At 38.8% G+C, this 27,590-nt stretch overlaps 1 protein-coding gene across 2 annotated transcripts in view; it reads left to right on the plus strand.

The window, feature by feature from the left end:
• SPIDR (scaffold protein involved in DNA repair) overlaps positions 1-27,590 on the plus strand; it is a 202,150-nt gene that overhangs the window by 34,640 nt on the left and 139,920 nt on the right. For both annotated transcript variants that reach the window (XM_061995488.1, XM_061995487.1), the window contains exon 6: positions 16,298-16,554. In XM_061995488.1, coding sequence (XP_061851472.1) covers positions 16,298-16,554 — 257 coding nt within the window. The remainder of the gene's footprint in view (positions 1-16,297; positions 16,555-27,590) is intronic.

Here is a 27,590-nt window from a genome sequence, read left to right on the forward strand (position 1 = left end):
ATGCACCTCTTCCTCAGCTGCAGAAGAACGTTTTCTGACACCATGTAAGAATGTCTGTGTAGGACAGACCAAAGATCGGCCTAGCTCATTGTCCTATCTGTGCTTATGACTAGACACCCACAACTGGGATGCAGGATATCAACATCGTTTAAGCTAAATGGATTAGTTGGCCAAAACATAATACCATTTGCAGAGGAAGCTAGGTATTTGAATGCTAGAAAGTTGTGAGTGATAGGGAAAACAACAAAATTTACCAAGTGTTTTGGTTTTAAGTAACTTTGCTACATATTCCATAAGTGAGAAGGTGTGTAATAGAAATGTCTTTGTGTTAGCCAGTTTTAAGCATCTGCATCTACTCTGTCCAATAGGTAAATAAATAGGTTCAAATGTGACAATTGCAGGGATCTGTTATGTGCTTTCAGAAATATGTGTAACTTGACAGGAGATTTTTGTTTGTTTTGTTGTTTGGTTGGTTGGTTGATTTGGTTTTAATTGGAGACATATTCTTAAGATATATACATAGTCCTGAAGTGAGGTTGTTTATGTGATTGCATGCAATTTCTTCATGCAACTTTCACAAACCCTTCCTGCTTTCTGAGGTTTTTGGAACAGTTAGTTAATTGTAACTCTTCATCTTCCTCTTTGACTGAAATTTGCAATTTCCTTTCAAGAAACAACTTCCTATTGAGTACTCACTTATCTAACTGCTTTGATATACTTGGGGTATATTTTTAAAGTCCTGAATGTATTGCAAATTCGAGTGTTGTCTTCCTTGCTTGAATTTCTGTACTGCCCAAAATGAAGAAGCACAGAAGTGCATAGGAACTCATCTAACAAATGAAAATACAATTAAATTGTATTTGGTCATTCAGTGTCATTGAAAAATTACAAACTGCAGTAATTGAAGTCTGGTTAGGCAACTAAGGACTAAACTGTCACATATTTGCTGTGATTTGGGGAGATTTGCCTTTGGGAGTTGTGTGGATTTTAAAAGTATGCTGCAGGATATTTGAAGGCAGATACAGAAATGCACTGATTTCTGTGGTACAGCCCATCATTGTGCCAGAACTACAGGAATCTAAGTCTCAGCCTGCAAAATAGCTGTTAAACTTCAATTTAGATCCCCGTGTGCTGTATACAATGAACAGGAGAGCTTAAGTGCTAAATACCAGGATTTCCAGCTACTGCTTTCTGACCAAGGAACGCTTAAGCTCCCTGGTGTTCCTGCATTTTATCTAATGCCTGTTTGATGTGGAGCAGAGACTGGAGCTCTTAAAAAGCCTTTGAATTTCGTGGGGTTCTCTGCAATGGCCTAGCCTTTGACGGAAAGGTAGAAATGACCTCCTCATTGCTTTGTTTGGCAGATTGAACACTTTCTTGCAAGGGAGGGATTTAGACTCTCTTCAGCTATAGCTTGTCTTGCTAGAATTTAGGTTTCTTACTGGTTAGACTGGAATATTTGGAGTGTTACAGAAGAGATACATGTTTACTGTTGTCTATGTGCTTTTCAATGCAAGCAGTGCATACATGCTGTGAGTGGAGATCTCTGCAGAACATAAATCCACACCTACTGAATCAAGCCCCTAGATAGGCTTAAATGTAGCATAAACTGAAAGCCTACAGAGTCGCATTGCACCTGGGTATGTCCAGAAGGAGTAATTTAAGAAACTCTTGAAATACTAGGTACTGAAAAAGCTAGGCTCATCAGGAGGCTTTTGGGGACAAGAATGAAAGATTTTGTGATTAACCTCTTGAACTTTGTCTAAATGCCATCAAAGTGCCCCTTGGAGTCTTTGAGTCTTAGCTTTTATAACTGAAGATAACCTTATGTATTTCCGTGCATAGACTGCTTTTTACAGTGGATTTTTTTTTTGTGGTTTCCCTGAAGTTATCAAAGTGATCAATAGTCTCCTGATTTTAAGAGTTAAACAAGTCTCCTGATTTGAAGAGTTAAACAATTAAGTGAGGACCTTCAAAAGTCTTTTAAATTTCGATGTTTTCTTATGCTAAATTCAAATGTAGATGCTTTGCAGTTCTGCTTCCTTCCTCCCTGGATGCTGAGCCCTAGTGGTGCTCAGTGCTTTTATAGGGGAGTCAGCGTCTAGCACCTGTGCAAAGTAAGTTTGAGAAGCTTAAGTGCCAAGTTGCCAAATACAGTTGAGAGTCACTTGTGAAAATTTTGTCTTTAACAGCATCTCCCCAAACCACAGGAACTGATGTTAGATCCAGTCTTAAATGTCAGACTTTCTGACTCAGTCCTGTGCTTGCACCACTAGATTTTATTTTATTGTGAAGGTTCACATGTTCAGACAGTGCTTCATAAACATCATGTGCTTTTTTAAGTGGATCCTTGGGTTCCTAATAGAGCTATGGTTTCCTCTTCTGTATCAGGGAATTGCCCAGATTTCTCCCAAGAGCATGTTTTGGGTTGGGGTTTGGTGGTTTTTTTTGTTTGTTTTGTGTTGGGTTTTTTTTATTAAGTTCTAGGTTACGTTCTCTCCTTAGAAATCATCTCGTTCAATTTTAGTTTATCAGTCATGAGCAAACTCTTTTGGTAGTGGTTGCCACCTACTGCAAACAACATTCCTCTGCTTCCACCAAAGTGATTTTATCTATTATCTGTGAAACTGCTTTAGATATTTTCTGTGCTTCTTTTTGCCAGGATTGTATCCATACAGAGGCCACATTTGTGCACTCAGTCTTCACAGTCTTGGCCGTGATACATGGTAATACTATAATATCCAGAAAACTCATGCACATAAATCCAGTGGTGTTGCTTTCATAGAAAAAAGTCCAATTTTCATGTTTTTTGGATCTTCTCCCTGCACTCTGCTGTTTAAATGGTTGTCAAATTAAATAGATGGGCTTTTCTGATCTGTATGTGTTTTGCCTAGGCTTCCATATTTGCTCTTCAGGACATTAATACAACATCAGTTGCCAAAATCCTATTTTATCAGCATAGCATCACTTGAAACTGTGGAACCTCAGGGATATTTGCCTTAAGTTTTGAGTTTTTTGAATATAAGCATTGCTGCCTTTGCTCTCTATTTTTGCATGGTAGATTTCTGTCAATCTTTGGAGGTAAGGTTAGCTGACATAAAAGTCCTGGAAATATTTTTCTATATTTGAAAGCAGTTTCTGAAGTATGTATGCATGTGTAGTGGGTTGTGGAGTGATGTGGATTTCAGTTTTGGAGCAAGGAGGAGTGGATGTGTAGGTGGATGCATTTGCTTTCTCTGTATGCTGTTCTTTTTCTGTTTATTAATGCTGAATTATTACAACCTTACATCAAATAAGTTAGTGAAGATAACGGAAGTGGAAATTCTGCAAAATGTGGAGGGAGTTCAAGAATCCCTTTATAGCTAGAGTCCTCATAGTTTGGGCAGAACAAGCTAACGGGTTAATATTAGGTGTATAAAAATACATGAAGACAAACCTAAAACTGAGGAGAAACTTAGGTCATGTTGCCTAAGTGGAAAACAACAGGTTGTTTAAATAAATGTAAATGCCCATGCTTAGGATGTGGCAGAGTGTATGCATATACACACACAAGTGGTTTTTCACTGGGGTGTTTGAGAGTGTGGATGACTTGTTATATTGAAGTTTCAATTTCTTGAGCGTTTTTTCCTTAAGAAATGGTTATCTCATCAGGTAGTCTAAATATAATTGTACAGTATTGCTTTTTTGCATAGGTTAGGCTTTGCATTCCTTATGCAAGTGCATTCCAGGAATAATAATACTTGTACTTCACTGTAGTGATGCAATTTTCCAGCACTTCTGTTAACAGCAAAATGTAAGCCGGAAAAAAAAAAAAACAAAGCCCCACCTGTTTGATTGTACACAAATTGACACAAGTGGTCAACTTTTGGTCTAGAAAGTGAGCTCCTCCTTCTTCCTCAGTGATTAGTACATAACGGAATCTGCTTGCTTTTGGCAATTTGGGGGGAAAATGCATTTAAAATGTCTAACATTTCCAAGTGTAAGTTTGGCTGTAGTAGATGTTAATAAACATGTCAAAAGGATTTTTATCCTGAAGTTTTGGTATGTGTTATAGTAATCTCTGAATTGCAGTAGCTCCAGTGGAAATCTTAAGTCAGCATTTTGGAAACCAATGGTTTAAATGATGCACTTGTGAGTGTATTTTTATATTCTTTTGACAGAGGAGTTTAAAACTCAGGAACAGTCTTTTTTACAAGAATATTCAAATTTTTGTGTGAATCATGAAGTTATATTCCTCCTTTGTGCCTAGACTAAATCATCTTGCACCATTATATGACACAGCTGTGTTTGGTTTTCTTCTGAATTTTCTTAACTGACTCAATTTTTTACTTTATTTTAATGACATTTGTAATTAATATGTATTTTACTTTTAATGACTTGATAACTCTAGAAAAAAAAAATGGTACCTACCATTCTGCCATTGTCTAAACACTTACTTTAATTTTGACTCTTCTCATTTGAGAAGAGTTACAATACACTGATAGATCTGTGTAGTTGCTGTCTTTCACACCAAACAGAAAATACCATATGAGTTGGAGTTTAAGTCACTAAAACAGCAATATAGATAAACTGCTTGAGCTTTTAGCAGTCTTGCTCCACTGCAGTTCCTCCCTATATTGTACCTTAAAAAAATGACCCATAAAGCACATGAAACTGGATTTTAAAAGACTGATTTGTATAAGTTGGTTTGTTGTTTTGTTTTGGTTTTTTTTCCAAAAAGAAACAAACCAAAACCAACTCAGCAGCAATGTGTTGGCAATCTGTCAGACCAAAATTAAATTACAGTTGTGAGTTGGGGATGCCAGTTTAGGTTACTGCACAAGTATCTCTTTGGTGATTTGGAGTGAGGAATAGAAAATGTTGCAGTGTTTTAGGTAGTGAAGTAGACTCTGAGGACTGTTCATTGCTACTGAAGTAATATGCCTGCATGCTGCATTGCTGTCTAACCACTAAGGAAAAAATTCCAATCAAAATAGTTGCCACTTAAGTGAGTACAAAATTGATTCGGTGGATGCCAACATTTGTACTTCTGCATTTAGGCTATAAAGGCTCCTCTATCAAGCACTTCCTAAAAATGTTGCAGCCGGATGGCCAGAACTGTTTGAGCGCTTTCTTCAAAGCTGCTGTTACCATCCTCCTTCTTTCTCAATTCAGCTTTTTTCTCTCCCTCCACTCTTAACTTCTCAATACTGAGCACAGCTCTAAGAGTGAGACCTCCAGCTGCTGGTGTTTGAGAGTTAACTGCTGTTGAATAGGAAATATTTGTATTAAAACAAACTTTGGGCTCTGGTTTGTGACCCCTAAACATTTCAGGAAATTGCAACTTGCACACTATTTTTAGTTGCTTCATACAAAACGTGTAATTTTTTGATCAGAATGCTAATAGGTCACTTACAAGTTCAAGGAAAAAAAAAAGATGTGCAACACTTTTAAAAAATCTTGCTAGCTGAAGAGTTCAATGTGAAGGACAAATACCACATGAGTATTTTTACTTAGGGAAGAGGAAAATAAGCAGAGAATGTGTAATGGAACCTTGAAGGACACGTTTTATTTTTAAATGCTCTTCCTAGAAGCTGACTTGTATTATTTTAGCATTATCTTGTCAGCTTTGAGTTGCTCTTATATTTAAAAAAAAAAAAAAAAGAAAAAAGAAAAAGGGGGGAACTGGACATACAACCCTCTGAGTCTTGCAGAGGTTGGATTTTCCATGCGTAAGTACACATTGACATGTGTGCTAGCTAAACTAATAGAAAAGAAAACGACAATTCTACAGGATTTTTTTCCCCCGCTTCCTGAAGTAAAGCAAGCATTGATTTAAGAAGTGAAACTGAGCCATCACAATTTCTTGATCTGGTTTGAGATAGTGAAGGCAGAAAGCCAAAAGGTATTGGTGACTACTGTGGAAAACTAGTCAACTATTGCTTTTTAAAGCATGTAAAAATGTGCAGACATACGCTGAGGCACTCTTTTTCTCTATGCCTGTAACTGAGAAGCATTATTGTAATTCTTTTTAATGTTTCTACTTTGTGCAAGCTTTATAAACCTTGTAAGGAATTGCATCATACACATTTTACTGATATTTGTGTTTTCAGGACTCTTTTCTCTGCAATTCTGTATACCAGTTGTTAGACTTGCAGTCCGTGGAGTTTAATTGTTCAAGGATTATATTTCGTTACTGTCTTACTGGAACATATCAAGAGTTTGTTTCCTGGTATGTTTGTGTGGTATGCTTATTTACTAATAAAAGTTTTAAATATCTGGCATTGTCTCCATGTGTCCTGTAATGTATGTTATACCCATATTATGGCAATCATGTCACTATGTGTAATGTAACATACATATATTGCAGCACATGTGTTTTTCTTCTAATCTAGATTGAACTCAAAAGAGTTTTAGCTGGTCTTCACTTTGAAATCTTTTAATGTGCTGTGAACAATCAGCACAATTAAATGTGTCAAACTTAAGACAGTATTGCAGCAGTTAGCATCTCAGAATCTCTCTATAAAATATGTACTTATAACAACTTTACAATTTTGAATTACAGTGCCTTACCCAATTGATGGTTACTGCATATTCCTTCTGCTCCTCCAGAGTTTAGGCACATGATCTAAAAGAAAATCTGTATTCTTGTTGGGCTCATTTTTCTTTGTTCTTTCTCCAAACAGAATTAATTTTAGATGAGTACATTTAATGTAATTTTTTTAACTAGTTTTCTTGTTTGGTGTTTTTTGGCTTACTTGGAAAAGCAATTAAATGAGTCTTCTATTTCTTCAGCCTGCATATAGACGCTCTCATCACTGTTGAAAATCAGCTTAGGTGGAGGTGATGCTTTTGTGCATATGTGTGCTGTCATCCTTAGCACAGTGTTTCAGACATAGTGAGGCATTTCCTGCCCTGAAATGTTTGCTGTTTGAAATAGCTGAAACACTGCAAAAACTTGACATAGGGTTCTAGAAAAGGTAGCTGGGGAAGGACTTCTGGAGAGGAGGGAAAGGGTCAGAAGAAGTTAGAAAGTAAGAGGAGAGAAGAAATGAAGAGACTATTTTGGGCTTCGGGGGCAGTACTGCAGGCGCTGCGAATCAGTAAATGGGGCAAAGGGGAGAACAGTCAAGTGAGAAGAATGTGGAGTGAGTGGGAGTAGAAGAAAATGAATGTAACGCACTGAGCTGCCCGGCAGCCCGGTGTCTCCTTCAGCTGCCAGTGCTGGAGCTGTGAACGCCGGCGCTGCTGGAGCTGGGAGTATAGTCTCAATTTCAAGAGTTATCTCTGTACCTCTGTGGAAATTATGAACAAAAAACCTTTCCACTAACTGCTGAGCATTATTGCAGAAATGATGCCTGTGTTGCATTTGTATGTTATACAACATTGTGCCAACGTTGTCCTCTCTTGTTCATTTTCTTTTTTAAAAATATTTTTGATAAGTGCTTTTCTAAGGAGTTTCACAGGAAACTGCAGGCAGATCAGCCAAAGCTGCAAAGTCAGTGCATATAACTTGTACTTCACTGAATATCTGTGTGCAGTCACTCAGTTTTTCTGGAATGCCATCCTTTAATCTCAAAAGAACATGTTTGCAGTTATCACCTACTATTTGCAAGAGAACACATAATATGAAAGGTGTTTTAAAGTCTTTGGCTGTTCCCTGTTCATTCTAAACAGTGGCATTATTGTGAGAGGTATTTTCTGATGGTTTCCTTTTTGGAACAGTTTTTTTAACAGCTTGCAGGATCATTATTTATAAGTGTATAGGCTAAAGATACAGGAAAGAAGCAATTTTAAAGATACAGGAAAGAAGCAATTTTACAAGGAAGGATTCAATTTCTTTAGACCAAATGATCTATTTGGAGTAAAAACAACTTGTCATTGTTTTGGGACCTATAGAAAGGCTTAGTGCTGAAAGCTTGCCTGTATTCCCACAGTTACAGCTATCTGTCTAGCAAAAGATACTACCTCTCATTATGAGCATTTCTCTCTGAAGACTTGGAACAAAACAAAGGGTTGCTTGAACATGGTAATGTACTTCCTCCTTTAACAGTTCCTACTGAATCCTGCAGGTGTTTAGTCTAGTGCTTTAGGATTTGACTCATAAATAATAATTTGGCTTTTAATCATGCCTTTCAGTTGAGTCCTCTTGTTACATCCAAGCTTTAACCTGGATGATTACCACAGCATCACCTAAAATAGAGACAATAAAACTGAGGTTTCATGGCCTGAATCCACTAACTTTAATAAATGAAGCTGAGTGAATAACTATAAACAAAGAATGTGAGAGTAGGTTATCAAATGATGTGATAACATCTGTTCCTTGGAAACATGAAAGTACCTATTTCAGTGTCAAAAACTAAACCCTGTTTAAGTGGTATTATAAGCTGACTGCAATTTTCTCGTGTGCCCAGACTTTAGTGCATAATGTTGAGGCTTCTATGCAAAATGATGTAATTATCTGTGTGCCCTATCAAAGCCAAGTATTTATATTTGAAAAGCTGTGTCTCTGTCATCTGGAAATTCCTTATCAAGATGGGAGTTCAACTGCGTGGGATAATATGCAGTTGCATGAGAGGAGACCTGGTTCTGTCCCTGAATAGTTTGCAAGATGCAACACGTGAAGTGGCGTCTCCCCCCTCCCCTCCTTTTTTTTAAGGAAGGAATGGAGAGCAAGGGTTACAGTAATTCACTTGAATGTAACGTTGGCTAACAGTATGCATAAATTGGTCTGAATTTTCTTTAACAGCCAGTCATTTTCTCTGTCATAAACTGAAGGTGTCGTATGATGGAGAAGAAGATTAGACAAAGCAGAAAAAGCACTAGTGGGTTGTCTGCATTGACCTTTTTTGGCGTTACTGGGTCTATTAGAAGTTGACTATTACTCCAGTCACAGGCTGATGGAGAGATCAGTGGTAATGCAGATAGATTGAACTTTTAATGGTAAAGATTTCTTGAACTCCTGAAATGATGCTTTTAAGAGGTACAGTTGCAGCACAAATGCTACAGATGCCAGGACTGCAACAGTTTTCCTTACTCTCCCTATGTTACAGATCTGTTTCCCTTAGCTGCCTTTGAATAATCTTCTGCCTCATGCCCATTTTGCACCTTAATAGCTCACTGTCCCCTACTACTCTTTTCTGCCATTGTGCCCAGTAGACAGACTTTGTGTTCTGTCTTACCTTCAAAATTGCTGTTTAGCTCTACATCTAAAGACGACCTTTGGAAATAAATGCTATGCTTCTTGCTTTACTGACTTACTTTGTCTAAACGGGCATTTGGGCTGAGAAGACAGCCTCACCTGTTTCGGTCGGCTGATGCATGCCTTAGAACAACCTGTTCTGGGAGAGGCAGGCTGGAACAGCTTGTGGATGTATTTCCAGAGGTATAGCCTGCTAAACCTGTTTGCCTTGTAAAAGCTGAGGTTTTTGCTCAGGATTAGAAGTTGCAGCTTCAATTTCATCTTCCTTACTGCTTGTCTATTCTTTACTTGGCTTTAAAGGGAAAAAAAAAGGTGGTAAAAATATCATCTTTTCATTAGGTCTATAATATTAAGTCTGTTTTGTTGCAATTTAAATCACTCCTCTCCCAAATTTTTTCTTTCGAAGATCACATATTCACATTGACTTTTTTGTGCATGCACACAATCTTAATCTCATACTGTTTTTTCCATTCTTGTTTTCTAAAATGATTAGTGCTGTGTGCACGATACTGCCTGCCAATGGTGTGTATGCACAGGATTATGTGTGAGAGAGCTCAAACCAAACAAAAACATGTACCTCTCCCTTTACATAAAAGAATGCACAGACAAACACACTGCATGCAATCCTAATCGGCACCACATTTTCCACTTCAAGGCAGCGTGATCTACACAAGATATGGGAGCTGATAAATGATGATACAAGTTATTCATTTCATTAGTTGTTATTTCATGTGTGATATAAACCACCATTTTGTGGGCCTGTGTACTGTACTTCAGCTTCCTTACTCTTTGAAGTGTAAGAGGGAGTTTTCCCATCTATGTTGCCTTCCAAACCTCTTCTTGGTTTCAGAAATCATGCAGGAAGCCCAGCGTCAGAGGATAAGTGGTGATTGGACTTGATAGCAGCTGTGTCATTCCATTATTTTCTGCAGAGTTACATCAAAGCACTTTCAACTCCTTCACTCCATGGAAACATCTGTGAAACTGTCCCATTTGTTTTTCTTTTGATAACAGCTATTGGTATTTTTCCTTTGAATTGAATCATACTTGAGGTAATCATTTAAGACAGTAGCTCATGCAGCTGTAATTTTTCACAGAGCTTGCAGAATCAATGGGATCAAACATGAGTAAGTCTTCTCCAGAAGCTCTCCAAAGGGAAGCCCAGCAGTATAAGCAGTGGTGCTTAAGGTTTAGTAGCTGGCCTTCTTCCACTAGAGATAATCATGAATCAATTTCCTTTACGATAGGAAGCACTGGGCTGCTGGATGCAATGAATCCTTTTTAATTAGTCATAGAAGAGAAGACCTAACCACTTGTTTAAAGGTCTCAAAACACCATTAAGAGGAGATGAGGGTGCAGTCTGTGAGCAAATTCTGCTTTGAATAATTACAGTGTTGCTGCTTACTCTTCTCCTCCATATTCAAGTAGATACAGCATTCTTCTTCACTATTTGACATAAGTGATTTTGTGTGCTAATAACTACTGCATTCCATCCTAGGGGTGGTGGCATGTAGGAGATAGCAAAAATTCATTTCCATGTCTGTGTGAAGGGAAATGTTGCTACTGAAAGGTTATCAGTGACTGAGCAGGGAGAAGGAAGCAAACCCTTTAGTTGCTCTTGGAGAATCCCAAAGAGATGCTCCAAGTGGCTCTTCACGTGCCCTTGCACATGGTTCTGTTTCCTGTAATGGCAGCCACAAAGTGCTGATGTATGTGAAGCAGGACATGTCATTTTGTAGTGCACTGAACCAACGCCACTGATAAATATTTAGGACAGATCAGATGGTCTGAGCGCATGTGCTGAGGAGGAATGCTGTGCTTAGCTAAACAACTAGGCATTATCTGAGATCCATTTTAAATATATGCTGTCTCTATAATAACACTGAGTGGTTGTTCCAGATACAAAATTTCAGTTAATCTGCTGTGTCAGTTTGGGCTTGCAAGTCCAAAAATACCTTATTAGTGATTTATGTCTTTCATTGTTGTTCGCTTTGGTTGTACAGTTATCTCTGCCCACGCACTGCTACCTAATCTTGTATGTTTTGCGTGCTGTTTCTGTGGTTATTCCGTGAGAAGAAAGCTTGATGTAACCCACAGAGCAGCACACGCCTAGCTCTGCACTTGAACATTAAGTTTGTTGTGTGAAGGTATGTCTGAGTTTTATCTCTCTAGAGTGAAAGTAGCTAGCTCACCAAGAACTAAATTTTCTCAAGATATTAGAAAAATATTTGGTGTAGACTTTGATGCTTCAGTTAAAGCTTCAGAAAACACAAAGCTTTGAAGAGAACTGCAAGCCTTAAATCCTTTATATCTTTAGTTATCTTTATAGAGCTGAATAATATCCTGTACTATCTATGCACACAATGCTTGAATTAATTTTGTGTAGATTAAGGGGAAACTTCTTTTATTTTCCTTCATCCTACTCCCTATAACCCTGCAAGCCAGCTTCTGGTGGAGTTAGCTTCAAGCATTCATTAGCATAGCCTGGACCTTTGACGTAACTGCACTGGTGATTTATGCTTGTGAATATTCATTCTAGCAAATCTGGTGGCTTTTCTGCTCCCTTTGTTTTTTGGACAGTAGCATACAAAATAGAAAATCTTGAAACCTATAAATAATTCCCTGAGGTAGAAGTTTTCTGCATTTAAACCACTTTACAAGCATGACAATATGTAGTGCAAATGTACCATTGCTTATCAGAAAGGAAGACTGTATAAAGGGAGAGGTGGTAGGATGGTCACCTAAGTTCCCTCTGTGTTTTTGTTAATACCAGTCAGCTTCCACCTGTCCTGAGAGCTGTCATGGGAGGGCAGGTAAGAGAAATGCAAATTAATTCTGAAAAGAGTAAGGTTCCCAAAAGGTACTGTCTGAGAAACCCTGTTAGTTCTTTTACCATATAAGCTAAGCTGTAGTAAGATAATAGGAAGGAAGAAATGTATTATTTTTAGGGAAGGAAACGACAGACTATGTGACTTCCATGTGCAAAAAGTTATTTTCAGTCTATATAGAATTTGACAGCCATTTTTTGTCAATAAGAGGACATTCAGACATATCACAACATGCTGAAGCATCTCAATTTCAGATGATGAACTTGTTCAGAACATCTGCAAGATTTTATTGAACATCATATCTGCAAAGCATCTTCATACCACCTGGAAAAGATTTATATCTGAACAAGTGAAAGTGGGAAGTACACACTAACATTTTTCTACTGGAAAGTTTCACTGAGTGGTGTATCTTGGAAGCAGAGCCAAGGAGGATGAGAAACTCTCCCAACTGCTCATCTCCTTGCTTCTACTTAGCAGTCACTGTATGAAAGTGCCTTTTTAAAAAAAAAAAAAAATCAGATGTATTACTTTTTTAATAGGATTGATCTGTTATCTCTCTCCTTGTACAGAAAGTTTAGTACAGTTCTGCTTTCTGTGCTGAAGCTGTAAACTGCAAATGGAAATTTAACAAATGAACTTACTGGTGGTTTATTGATAGAAATGGAATGCTTATTAAAGTGGTCAAATACAGATATTTCTTGCTTCAGTCATTGTTAAATTGAAAAGGTACTTTTTTTTTCGGACCCTTTAGAGGCAGATGTTGTTCAGATTGCAAAGGTACTCGCAAAGAGCTTGCAAAGTGTTAATGTAGAAGCAACATTGGCAGCTAAAGCAAATCTCCTGTGGATGAGGGAGGGAGTACTTGATCACAGAAGTACCAGCATGGTATCTTTTGTGCCGTCTGCAAGCAAAATCTAAGCTCTTAAGGAGGGCTGTCTTCATTTCACCGAAGTCAAGACTTTTGTCTTTGAACAATTTAGGCCAGGATTGTACCGTTTCTGCATTTGGTTTATTGTTTTGTTGGATTTGTTTTGATTGGTTTGACACAGGTAATCATAATCTTTGGCAGTCAACTGTTTAGCTGAGGGAGATATTTGACGTTTCTCATTCTGGTTTCTATTTTTACATATGTATCATCCTCTACATTAGCTAGTACTGATGAGTGCTGTCAAAAATACCTCATAAATTATTCATCCTGAGAGTTCTCTTTTGATTTAAACATACTTATCTTTAAAATATAAGGTCCTAGATTCTCAGCTATAGTACTTACTGACCCCTTTGTTTTCCTGTAGCCAAATTTTATCATAAAAAAGTCAATATTCTATGCATTTACTCTGAAATAATTTTTCCTTCAAAGAAAGAGCCATAAGAGGGGAGCATTTAGAACCTTTCAAATGAAACCAGTCACAGAGCAAATTGATTTATTCTAAAAGTGAACAAAATGAAACGTTTGTCATTTGAGTGAGAGGTCAGCCCCTTTATATTTTTTAATACTCAGCCCTTTGATGTGGAAAAGCAGTTAGCATGATACAAAAGAGAGTATTGTGGCAAGGCCATCTTTAGAAATTATAGGTAAATCTTAGTGAACAGTCTGCTACTAAGCGTTTGGAGTGATTGGGATATATGTGAGACAGTCATGGAAAGCCTCAGGAAAGTGATGATTAGATTGGGCTCAGTCTGGAGGGGAAGGGATTGAGGTGGGGAAACTGAACCCGTGTGTAGTGGGGAGCATTGTTCCTTCAATCACCATAACCAAAAATTACTATATTTTGAAATAATAAGCAATGTGGAAAAGTCAACGACTTTTAATTTGACACGTCTGTGTGCTTAGCAGTGGTGCTCTTAGGAGGCTCTTAGGGAAGTTGATGGGGATGTTATTATAAAAAAAACCAAAACAACCCCAAACCTCTTGAAAATTCAGCTTCATGATGTTTAAGGTATTGATATCAACTTCTTCATTATTTACAATGATTGTTTTATAATGACCCTATGAAATTACATGGGGTTTTTTACTTTGTATGGGTTTTTTTTGCCAAATATCCACCACCATAATGTTGGTAGATGTGCCAGCTTTTGTCCTGGATACTTGAAAAATCATGCTTGTATGTTTTGAAAATATTTTTCTGTTCAGACTGTATTTTTGATGGTGTCTACCGTTAAATAATGTGCAGACTTGGAAAGCTGAGTTTTTGTTCTTTGTTTTTCTTCTGCATTTTTGTAGCTTCCGCTTTTAAGAAAAAATTCCAACTGACCAGTTAAAAAAACAACAACAAACCTTTAAGAAGCAAACAAACCAAAAACAAAACCCCCAAAGTCCAGTTTCCTTTGGGAAGTTAAGTTGAAACAAGTATACAGTAATAAATATTAGCAAAAGAATTAAGTGATTTATGAGACAATCTTAGCAAAGCTTCTTAACTTTTAACAACAGTCAGTGGAATTAAAACATGTGCTTCACTTGAAGCACATCCCATGGGCTTTCCTCATTTGTGTTTTGCATGCTCAAAGAACTTCAGGTTTGCCTCTTTTTTTTTTAGGTACAGTGGATATCGTAACAATTCAAGCAAAATTAAAGCAATGCTAAAGCAAAAGAGTGCATTGGAGTGGTGTTTTAAGAATGAAGTGCTTGCCCACTGCTTTTGTACTGTTTGAAACCTTTTATTTCTGGCTCTTTTCCAGTGTGGAAGGAGTTTGTTTTCAGGGAAATATCGTTGCCAAGGGATGAATGTTGATTGTGTTATGTTTAAAACAGGCTGATATTAATTACATTCTTTTAGCTGTTCTCCTTCTCTGGATAACCTTAAAAGGTCCTTCCCATTTCCAGAATACTTAGGTAAGGTCTCAGAACATGAATGCAGTGTCATTTACGTGAAGAATGTATTAGAGAACTGGCAAGAGCTGAACTCATTTTTGTGCAATCGAGAAATGTTGGTTTCAGATGATTAGACTTATTAATAACATAGAACAGCATTAGTGAGTGCAGTGATTTTTCTCCCTTTCTTCTTTTATATTTATTTATCCAAGCTAGTTGTCAGACAACCTGTGTGGAGAGCTGCTTAACTGCATGAGACCAGAGGAACAGTCTCAGTTTTTTTCAGGACCTATTCTTTGATTGCCTGATCTGGAGCAAAGCAGTCTTTGGGGTTTTCCAGTTTCCTGTTGATAATGTGAACCTAATTTTCATTGGATTTTGGTTATTTCAAGGATCAGGCTGAGTTACTTAACTCGCATTTTCTACAGAACAGTTTTGTGCAAGCCTACTTGAGCTGGGCTAGTGCTGGTTGTCCCAGTGATGGGACTGTTACTGCACTCACCCCACCAGAACTTGCACAGAGTGGTTTGTTTTTTTTTCAACTAGTTCACGAAGATGGACCCCAGCTCATGCTCCTTAGTCTTCTGCCTATTTCAGAGTTTTAGATAATTTTGTTCTGTACTAGGTAAAATGCCACTTTCCAAGTATTTTTGCTTGATACTCAGTACTTTAAGAGATACTGGACCAAGGAAGCATAATGGATTTAACAACTGTGCAGAGCTCACCTTAGGGTGCTATCCCAGCTACCTGCCCTGCTTGTGTGGGAGCCCTCAATGATGATAAAATAAGCTAAGTCAAAGCAAGTGAACTCCAGCCCTGCTTGTTTGCTGTCCTGGCTACTGACCAGTGATCTGTCATCCCTGGAACTACCTGAATGTGACCCCATAGCTTATTCTCAACTTCTAAAACCGTCCTGGGAAGCTATAGGCGTGCTGTGCTGGACATGGGTGAAGGACAGCTTTCGCGATCAAAATGTTGTTTCAACAGAATGTTACATACTTTCTACAAGCTACGATTTCTTGTTAGAGATAAGTTTCTTCCCTTCATTCAGACTGCAAAAGTCAGCCATTGTACTTAGTTGAATCCTTATGTAAAAGCTCCCTTTCTCTCAACTTTCCTGACAGTCACTCATTAGCCTCTTTCTGCTTTCTTGAAAACATACTTTAATCCTGACCCCTGTCTGGAAACTTCTCCTGGTAGAGATAAGCATTGATTTATAGTTTTCATAAGTTCTCCATACCTAGTTTGAAAAAATAAATGTTACCCATCACAGTTGTTCCTCAAAAGGTGGTCCTTATACTCAGGAATTCATATTGACTTACAAAAGATTAATGTGCATTTACAGTGAAGTTCTCCAGGTTATATTAATCAATACTTTGGTGTTAAGTTTATAGATTACTAAGGAACATAACTGCCTACAGAAACCTGTACTGCCTCACTAGCATTTTATTCAATAGCTTTATATTTTTATTTGTTTAGACACCTTTGACAGAAATATCTGAGTATTCATCCGATAACAACAGCGTTGTAGAAGGAGAGACAAATCTGGCCACCAGTACTCCAGAATCCACTAAGAGATTACGGTCGAGGTCAGGAGTGGACACGGAGGATGTTACAGGACGCCCGGTCAGTGAGTGGCTGAGGTCTGCACAGGCCCTTCTTCAGACCCCTGGGAAGCAGGCAGGCAAGGCCCCCCGAGCCCCTGCTGACTCTACAAAGAAGAGGAAGCTACTGAGGTAAATGCAATTTCCACCTTAAGGATATTTTTCTCTTTTTAATAGTAAGTTAAAGAATACTTACAGAAGAATAGGAACTCGCCTCAAGGATAAATGTTTTAGAGATGCAAATTCCGAAAATGTAAAGAACATCATTTTTCTGTAAGCAAGCAAACAAGGCAAGAAAGAACTCGGTTCGGTTTTAAAATCTGTGATGAAACCTCTCAATCTTTAGCTCTGGTGTGCAAATCAATACAGGTTTTGCACTTCTAATAATGCTTTACAGTGCCTTACAGATGTTTGAGGGTTTATATTTCTGTTTTGGTTTGTAATTGTGCCATTGCTTGTCTGCAAAAATGTTGTACCTTTGATTTTTTTTTTTTTTTTTCCTTCTCCAGATTTGTTAGGGTAAAATTATCTAAAATGCTATAGGATAGCAGTCGGATATAGTGCTGAATAGTGCAGGATAAAGTGATATTTAGGCAAAAGTGTGATGAGTTTGTTCACCTGAAATTTAAATCTCTGTGACTAAACTACATTTAAAAGATTTCTAACAGCTGAAAAAAAACAGCCTGAGCAGTGGAAGCTTGATGTTCAAAATATAGTATTTCTCCAGCTAAACTACACTGCAGAAGTAGTTACTTCCTATATTGAGTTAATAAAAGTTGCTTTAACTTAAATGGTATGTGTGAAGGTATGCCTCAAGCTACAGAGGCTACAATTGCAAACAAATCTGCTATAGATATCTCTTGGATTTGTAACAATGCAATTCTTACTTTTTTACAGCTGATTCTATGTACAGTAATCAATCAATCAATTACATAAAAAGTAATCTTGGCTATTTGTTCTTGGCTATTTCAAAATGCCAACTGAGAGAACCTGTTTCAAAGGCCTGATGACTGAGGGTTTCTATACTTTAAAGTGCTGCAATCAAACTTTATTTCTTAAAAACATAATGACAGAAGTGTACTAGGCCAGACCAAAGCTGTAACCCCCAAAAATGCCTGTTAGTGGCCAAAAGCGAGTATTTCAGCAATTTACTGCTCAGGAGCTGTTACCCTCAGTGGGTTTGTCTTTTCCTGAGTTTGACCAGCAGTTCTCTAAGGTCATAAAAACTTTTGGCTGCTGCAGTAACATCCCAGGGTCAGGAGTTCTGTAGCTTAAATACGATTTGAATCTGCATCTACCAGTTTCATCTGATGACCTCTACTATCAACAATCTTAGTGAAAAAATATTTTTTTAACAGCAATGATACTCTGAAAAAAAAGTGTATATAAGGATAAATAGCTTTAAAAACAAACAAAAAAACCCCCAAACCAACCACAACAATAAAGAATGTAACATGTCTGGAGTGGCCAGAGGAGCAAAGCTTGCAAGGTTTTTCACTCTTCCATCCTGTGGTTCCACCTTGGATTCCTTTGAGAAGAGGGAAGCAGGCAGGAAATTCCTCAGTTATGAGTTGTATTTATTTATTTATTTTCCTTGACCAGGTAGTTATCTTCTCACTCATCTTGTTTGAGACATTAATTCCATGTGTGTCTCTTTTCCATCCTCCCTTTTACTGTTGGTGGAGAACATTTTCATTGGTGTGTTAACACTGCATATAAGAGTCTGCATCCTTGATAGGAAAGCTCAGGTTTTCAGTGCTGTGTGTTGAAGGCCAGTTTGGGGAAAGGTTTATTAGCCTCTTGATGAAGTGACAACCTCTTCTGTCTGGTTGTATAGCAAAAATTTACATAGCAGTTGTTGGCTTCTCCTTTCTCATTGCTTCCCTCAGATTGAGGCTGCAACAGAAAATGCAGCAAGAAGGGAAAATGATCCTACAATCTGGATTTGGCCCACTCAGACCATTTGGAATTTTGCAGTAGGGGAAAGAGAGCTGAGAGTTTCTGCTTTGCTGGACTCCCATTTTTCCAGGCTGGTTCCTAGAGAAGCATGAGTTGAGTACAGATGGTGCAAGTGGTAGATCTGCCATCTTCCTATGTGAATTCCTGTACAAGAGTCCTACTCCAAAAATAGATCATATTAAATACGCTTACTTCATGGGAAGAGTCCTGATGTAGGTAGAATAGGTGGTCTATGATTTTGTTTCTCTTTTTAAGAACATAGAAATTATTTCTGTTTTCATCTCTCTTCACTGTTCGAGATGACTAAAGTTGTCTTCAAAAGTAGAGAGAAAATTTAAAAAAAAAACCTTAGCTTACATTTCCTGAAAAGAAATTCTTAAACCAGGTGAAACAGTCTCTTCCAAATTCTTCAGGCCTGCTGCAGTCTGCATTTATAATTGCATTACGTGATTGCAGCTGTGCTCCTGTTACCTCAATGGCTATGTTTTTCTATGCAACCTCAAAGATATCCCACTAACATCTCCCCTGGCCCCTCTCCTCCAGCCCCTTCCAAAACCAAATAAAGAAAAGAGCCCTAGCAGCTTGTAGAAAAAGTCAAGTAAGTTACTTTCTACTGTCCTCCTGGAATCCTGTTGCAAAATGAATAGTTGCCTGGATGGGAAGAGTGTTGTTTACTTGATGCTTTTACAGATGTAATTGTCATACATTGTAAAAATCAAGATATAACCAAACCAACATAAATCTTCAGAAGTAAGCTGATTATGGATGATAAAATAAATTCTGCTGGTCCTAGTGTTAGAAATTGTAGTTTCCTGAGTCATCCTTCCTGCCCTTTTTGAAGACTGGAGTAAGGAAAGCCAATGTTACTCCAGTCTTCAAAAAGGGCAGGAAGGACAACCTGGGAAACCCCTGAAAAGGTGATGAAACAACTCATCCTAATGTTGTCACTAAACATATGAAGGAAAAGATGGTTATCAGGCGGAGTCAACATGGATTCACCAAGGGGAAATCCTGTTTGACCAACTTGATGGCCTTCTATGAATGCATAACTGGCTGGCTAGAGAGGGGAGAGCAGCAGATGTCATCTACCTTGACTTCAGCAAGGCTTTTGACACTGTCTCCCATAGCATCCTCATCAGAAAGCTCAGGCAGTGTGGCTTGGATGAGTGGACAGTGAGGTGGATTGAGAGCTGGCGGAATGACAGTTGAGCATTGGGCAGAGAGGAACCTCATGAGGTTCAACAAGGACAAGTGCAGAGTCCTGCATCTGGGGAGGAACAACCCTGTGCACCGGTACAGGCTGGGGATTGACCTGCTAGAGAGCAGCTCTGCAGAGAGTGACCTGGGAGTCCTGGTTGACAATATACTAAATATGAGCCAGCGATGTGCCCTTGTGGCCAAGAAGGCCAATGGCATCCTGGGATGCATCAGAAGAGTCTGACCAACAGGTTAAGGGAGGTTCTGATGAAGCCTCATCTGGAGTCCTGTGTCCAGTTCTGGGCTCCCCAGCTCAAGAGAGACAGAGAACTTCTGGAGAGAGTCCAGCGCAGGGCCACCAAGATGATTAGGAGACTGGAGCATCTTCCTTTTGAGGAAAGACTGTGGGAACTGGGGCTGTTTAGTCTGGAGAAGAGGAGATTGAGGGCGGATATTTACAAATATCTAAATGGTGGGTGTCAGGAGATTGAGACATCCCTTTTTTTCTATTATATCTAGCAACAGGACAAGGAGTATTGGGATGAAGCTGAAACACAAAAAGTTCCATTTAAACATAAGAAAAAACCGTTTCATTGTTCAGGTGAGGGAGCCCTGGCGCAGGCAGCCCAGGGAGGGTGTGGAGTCTCCTTCCTTGGAATGCCTCCTACCTGGGCACGTTCCTATGTGACCTGATCTAGGTTGACCTGCTTCTGCAAATGATCTCTAAAGGTCCCTTCCAGCCCCTACCATTCTATGATTCTATGAATTTGAGTGTAAATTCAACACACATGAGAAAAAAATCTGTGTCCTCAAAAGAACATGCACATTATGTGATGTAGCTTATGATGAGTGAAATTTGAAGGGCCATGTGGCAGTCTTCATCTCTTAATTGTTAAATGGAGTTTTGGAATGTGATTAGTGTCTGCAGACAAGAAAGATGTGATAAAAGTAATTACTCCCCCATCATGCCTACTGACTGATCTGTTCCCTTTTGCCAGATTTTCATGTCTCCATGTGTCCTCTGTAATGTTACTTTCTGGTTTCAAAATTGTTCTAAAGAAAGATTGTTTTCTTTCTACTGTGATGCACAGGAGAGAGCAAGTACTCTGTAGAGTGTCCTTCAAAGGTGTTGGTGGTCCCAGGCAGGTCCCAACTGAAGGACAGTGCTGTAGGAGGTGCCAAGTGTTCCTTGACCCACATGGCCAAGAAGGCCAAGGATATCCTGGCTTTTGTTAGAAACAGTGTGACCAGAAGGCCCAGGGAAGTGACTGTCCGTCTGTACTCAGTGCTCGTGAGGCTGCATCTCAAATATTGTGTTCAGTTTTGGTCACTTCACTATAAGAAGGAAACTGAGGTGCTGGGGTGTGTCTGGAGATTGGCAAGGAAGCTGATGCAGGGTCTTGAAAGAGGGTTGCAGTGAGTGGGGGTTGATCTCTTCTCTCCAGTAAGAAGTGATAGAACAAGAGGAAATGGGCTCAAGTTGCGCAAGGAAGGTTTAGATTGGACATTAGGAAGACCTTTTTAACCAAGAGGTTTATTAAGCATTGGAATGTTCTGCCCAGGAAGGTGTTGGAGTCACCATCCCTGGAGATATTTAAAAGCCGTGTAGATGAGGTGCTGAAGGATATGGTTTAGTTTAGTGATGGGTTTAGCAGTGTTAGAGTAGTGTTTGGACTCAATGATCTTAAAGGTCTTTTCCAACTGTAATGATTCTATGAATCTAAATGTGTAGTGCAAGTAGCAAACTATCATTTATTTCATTCATAGCCATCAATACCACTATTCTTGGACATCAAAGCCTGGTTTTATATGCTGTATTGTGCAGCTGCCTTCCTTTATTTAAACACAATTGGTGATGGGTGAGGTGGGAGTGGTATAATTTTCCCAGGTAAACTGAGAGATAAATGTCATTGTATTGCACCCATGAGCTACCCAAGAGAGTTGATTAGGAAGTGCTACCAGTGGTACTTGATATTGAGGTGAATTGTCTTGGTGATCAGGTCAAGAGGTGCTGAGTTTAGGTGTTTCTGCACTTTTATTCTGCCACAAAGTTCTAGTTTCTCAGCCTGAGTCAACACTGCATGGGAAAATACTGCAAGAGATTTGCAGACCTGAAGGAAGAGAGTATATACTGCAAAGCAAATAACAGTTATCAGGAAGCTCTTCTTTTTAAATTCTGAATTGATGTTAATGCTACAGGATGAAATGTCTAAACTGCACTAATTCCAAATCTCTCAGAGATCCCTTTTGAAAGAAGGGAAAAATGAAGAGTAGTGAAAGTCTTAAAGATTGTTACATAGGTTAAACCAATAACTCGATTAATCCAGTATTTATAAAGAAGAAAAGTAAAAATGCACTCACTCAGGTTTACTTGTAGACAAGAAAAGATTTCTTAAAGGTTTTGCAGATTCTTTGCTTTCTCTAATAGGATTTTATCTCCATTGAAAAAAGTATGAGTTTCAGTGCAGGAAACAGATAAGTTATATAATATTAACACTACTTCTAAGTCTGTCACATTGCAAGTGCTTTTAGTTGTGAAGAATAGCTGCTTTAGCTTTTTGTTTGTTTTTTTAATATTTGAGTAGCCATTTGTAGTTTAATAGTAAAATAAAATCTTGGCAAATTCTCTTTAATTGTGTTTATGTATACTTGTGTGGAGATCACTTACATATCTGATCTGCTAAAATTAACTTTTCTTATCAAAAGAGGAGAAAATTACAGAATGTCCTGGTACTACGTGCAGTAAAATGGAAACCAGTTGTCACATGAGGCCAGCTGAGGTTCTGAAAATAAAGGAAAATGCCAAGGAAGGAGCTGGCACAAATGAAGAAGGCTTTTACTCTAAAATGGGATTGGTTCTTTCTTACATGCATCCGTGAGTAGCATGAGGATGTAACAGCAACATACTAGCCCTTTTGACTGTCGTGTTCTTATGCTAATTTTAACTACTGGATTAAGTTTTCCTTGCTAGTGAACTGTGAAAGGAGCAGGCCCCAAAAGCTTACCCATTTCCAAAGATGTTCCTAAATTATTTCAAATATTTTTCTGAGAGATAACTTGGCTAAGCAGAGACATGAGAAAATCATCTGCCTACCAAGTTTTACTTTTTCACTGGAGGCCATATGGAATGTAGAAAGTGCTCACTCAGCCTGTTCTCACCAGTTACAACTAATGCTTTTTACATCTCTTCCTCTACACTGTCTCAGGCAACTATGATGTGGAAATCAAATCTCACTACACATAAATGATGAAGCTTGGGTGTGATTGTGGAGTAGGACTGAGGATGCCTCTAGCATATGCTGGTTGGAATTAGCAACTGATCCTCAATCAGTTCTCTAGATGGTCACTTATGTCTAATGTAATTGCTGAAAGACACTTCTGTCTCTCACTATACAATGGGAACTCATGAAAAAGTATCTTTGTTTCACACAGGTTTTATGGAGGTGATCTCCTTTGTGGAACAATTGAAAAAAAGAGTAGTGAGAGACTACATGGGCTCTAAAAGACTTTTGGCTTATTGAACTCATTTTAAGAAGACAAGCTTTGAATCCCTGAATCCTTAAGACTCTTAAACAGGCTTTCAGTATGTCTGCCTTGTTGATTTGTCTGCTGTAAAAAAACCCTCTCTATATGGATGCAATAGTCAGAATGTTCAAATGTGAGCAACTGGTGTGCAAGAAAATCTAGCATTCAGTCCAGTTTACTGAATCAGAACATTACCTGTCTGCTCATTTTGTGTTTTATTCAAATAAATGCGGAAGTTCTTTCTTTTCTCTTGATACCTGCGTGTTAGAAATTATCATTTGTACACTACAAATCTTCCATTTTCCTTTCATATTATGTGCGTACCTTTGATACTCTTGATTTGACATGGAAATTGTGAGTTGGGAGAAACAATGATTCCTTTCTAAGGTAAAGACCACAGAACTTGCAGCAGAGTGTAATTATTTGGCAACTTTTATAGGGACTTAAAATTACTGCTGTCTACTTTGGTCTCTGCTTGTTCTATCTCTCAGGAAAAGAAATAGTGTTATGCTTTGGTTAAAAAAAAAGCCCACATTTAGCAGAGCAATGCCAGTGATCGTGGTAATTATGGTTCATCAGAGGTAAAAGTTTATAAATGTAGTTGTTGAGTCAGAACTCAAGTGGGGCTGATCTATAAAGCTAAAACTACTCTTTCTGATCCCTTGTTACTTCACAAAGTCAACAGCTTCTCTTCTGCACTGAAGAGGAGATGGGCCTCTGTAGGGGAGATATATGCTTGTGTGGCCAACATTCTTCAATCACATCTTTCATACATACTATTTTGTATGCTGAAGGGGCACTTCAGCACTGGGTTTGCAGTGCTGACAAATGCCAGCATGCTTAGGGATCCTTTTTTCTTTAGCAAACACCACATGGAGTGGAAATGGACAGCTGGGTATTGCTGAGTATCCTGTCACAAGTGGTCAAGGACCCAACAAGAGAGACATGCTGCTGCACCTTGTGGTAACAAATAAAGAAGGTCTGGTTGGGGATGTGAAGGTTGGAGGCAACCTTGGCTGCAGTGACCATGAGATGGTGGAGTTCAAGACCCTGTGTGGAAGAAGCAGGACACCAAGCTGGATTGCAACCCTGGACTTCAGGCAAGTTGACTTTGGCCTCTTCAAATACCTACTTGGAAGAATCTCATGGGGCAGGATTCTAGACGGTAGAAGTGCCCAAGAGAGCTGATTGATCTTCCAAGTGCCACTTTCTCCAAGCCCAGGATCAGTGTATCCCCACATGTAGAAAATCAGGAAAAGAAGGCAAGAGGCCTACATGGATGAAAAAAGAACTACTGGAACTACTCAAGGAGAAGAAAGAAACCTATGTAAGGTGTTTTTTCCATCTAGTTCCTTGGGAAGAGTGTAGAAACGTTGCCAGAGTATGCAGGAACAAAACTAGGAAAGCCAAAGACCTCTTGGGATTAAACCTGGCAAAGGAAGTAAAGAAAAACAAGAAGGGCTTTTTCAGATACATCAACAGTGAAAGGAAGATAAGGGAGAATGTGAGCCCACTGATGGAGAGTATCCTGGTGATAGAGGATGCAGAGAAGGCTGAACTACTGAATGCCTTCTTTGCCTCAATCTTCTCTGCCAAGGCTGGCCCTCAGGAAGCCCAGTCCCTGGAGGATGGTAGGATAGTCTGGAGAATGGAAGACCTCCCCTTGATGGAGGAGGATGGGATTAGAGACCTGTTGGGCAAGCTGGACACCCACAAATCTATGAGACCTAGTGGGATGCACCCATGAATGCTCAGGGAGCTGGCTGATGTTATTGCTAAGCCATGCACTGGTACAGGCTGGGGACTGACCTGCTGGAGAACAGCTCTGTGGAGAGAGACACCTGGGAGTTCTGGTTGATAGTAAACTAACCGTGAGCCAGCAATGTGCCCTCATGGCCAAGAAGGCCAATGGCATCCTGGGATGCATCAAGAAGAGTGTGGCCAGCAGGTCGAGGGAGGTTCTGCTCCCCCTCTACTCTGCCCTGGTGAGGCCTCATCTGGAGTCCTTTGTCCAGTTCTGGGCTCCCCACCTCAAGAGGGACAGGAAACTTCTGGAGACAGTCCAGTGCAGGGCCATCAAGATAATCAGGGGACTGGAACATCTTTCATATGAGGAAAGGCTGCAGGAACTGGGGCTGTTCAGCTTGGAGGGGACTGAGAGGGGACTTCATTAATACATACAAGTATTTAAAAGGTGTATGTCAAGAGGATGGGGTGGCACTTCTTTTTCCGTAGCATCCAGTGATAGGACAAGGGATAATGGTCAAAAGCTGGAACACAAAAATTTCTACTTAAACTTAAGGAAAAACTTCTTTACTGTAAGGGTGAGGGAGCACAGGCTGCCCAGATGGTTTGTGGAGTCTCTTTTTCTGGATGTGTTCCTGATCTAGGTGAATGTGCTTCTGCAGGGTGGTTGGACTAGATGCTCCTTAGAGGTCCCTTCCAACCCCTACCATTCTATGATTGTGGAAGTCAGTTACTTCACCAGTTAACTTGGCAATATGAGAGGAGTTCTGTCCTTGATTTGACAAGAGAAAAAGGGAAATTGCCCAGACCTGAGATGGAGATATATATTTGTGTAACCTATTGTGTTTTGAAATACATGGAGTCCTGATTATAGTGTATATGAGGAGGCAATTCAATAATGAGATGATTAAGTGTTCACTTTTCTTAAATTCAAATGAAGCTTGGAAAGGAGTAAACTTGAATGAATGTGGAGTTATTTTTGGTAAGTACCCTGCTGAATAAAAACCTTAATAAATAAACACAGAGGGATCTCTAGCACTTCAGAAAGATTGAAAATGACTTTTCAAAACACAACTTACTCAACAATGCTCTTTTTTTTTCTTTCCTTTTTTCAAATTTCTCTATTAGAAATTTCTCTATTAGCCTCGTTGGAGTTGGAAACTAGGGACCGGCAGCCTGAGAGCCACAGATCAGGCTCAGTCTTACCTTTTGGTGATTCTTTTCACATGGTGGCACAAAACTCTTCAGTCTTGCTGATGGAGTTTGTGGAAAGGGCAACCACCAGAAACTGAGCTTTTGCTCTAAATGCTGAAGTTTCTTATGGTCATGAAAGCCATCATTTCATGTGGATGTTGTTAGACATGGACAGTAATGGCAATGTGTTATTTTAAGTACAGTATTTCAAAAAGCTCAGATTTAATACAGAATTAGGGTATGGATTTCTGCTTGTTAATTCTGTCTGCCTTCAGGGATTTAACAGACCTAAATAGTTGTACTGAAAGTTTCGTGATTAAAAATAAAAAAGTTGTGGGCAGCAGAGATTGTATCTGAGTGGTTTGGCTTCACTGAACAGCCTTTGCATTGGCGATTTGCCAAATGCATTCAGTTTGCTCACATTAGAACATTTTGGTGTCAAATTTGAAGTGCTGGTCAGTAAAGTATGCATGTCAAATTACATTTTTTGTTCTTTAAATACATTTTGTCCATTCTCCTGATTACAGAAATTGTACATGAGTAATAAAAATATATTTGCCATTATATATGTATATACACACACACTCCTCAGATGTTGGGTTTCTCACAGAAGACAATTAAATGCATCATGAGGCATAGATCTCTGCAAAAGAAGAAACTGGATTTTTTTTTTTTTTTAAGTTATTGAAGCAGATAGATGCATAAATAGCTACAGACTGTAGATTAACCAAGACCTGATACTGTAGAATCCATTCCTCACCCTTGATGGCAACAAACCTCTCATATCAAATTAAGCCAAAGAGTCTCTGCAACCTGAAAAGCTGAAAAGACGGGAAATGTAGAGGATTTTTCAGGATAATATATGGACTGTGGAAAGTGAACGTTATTCATCTCTATTTTGTATTAACAAAATAAGCAAAAGGTTACATACGTATGAAAGTATGTAAAAAAATGAATGTTAGTCCCAGAAAACCCAGTTAACTACCAAAGACTGAACATAAAAGCTCATAAAATGTTTAACAATCCACAGATCTGCAGTCGGGAATAAAATAATAGCAATTTTAACTATTTATCTATTTTTAGAACATGGAGCTGGTTCTGACACTGAATCTGGCACCTGCTTGATACCATGCTCTGCTTTGTGTAAGCTCTGTGTGACTCTATCTTGTCTGTCATCTGCACAGCCAGGAGTGACTGACTGTATAGTTCACAGTGTCTCACAGCACGTATACAAGCATTTTCAACAGTATGGGCATCCGTACTGTATGAGAAGAAACTAGTAGTTTTCAAATGTTATTGTCATCAAATCTGTTAGAATAGAAAAAGGTGATTTTTTAAATATATATGTTTTATGTGTTTGTGCTAAAAAAAGGACTGATCCTCCTGGGTTTGGGGTGGTGTTTCAATGCCTTTGTTTCTGCATTTTAAAAGAGAGAAACCATAAACTACCAACTGTCACTCTTGTCATAGAAATTTCTTTTGTGCATGACATGACCTTGAATTGTATTTTATAGCTTCACAATGTATGAAACAGACATTATAAAAAA

This window comes from Colius striatus, chromosome 4, assembly GCF_028858725.1.
Source record: "Colius striatus isolate bColStr4 chromosome 4, bColStr4.1.hap1, whole genome shotgun sequence".
NCBI classification, from domain to species: domain Eukaryota; kingdom Metazoa; phylum Chordata; class Aves; order Coliiformes; family Coliidae; genus Colius; species Colius striatus.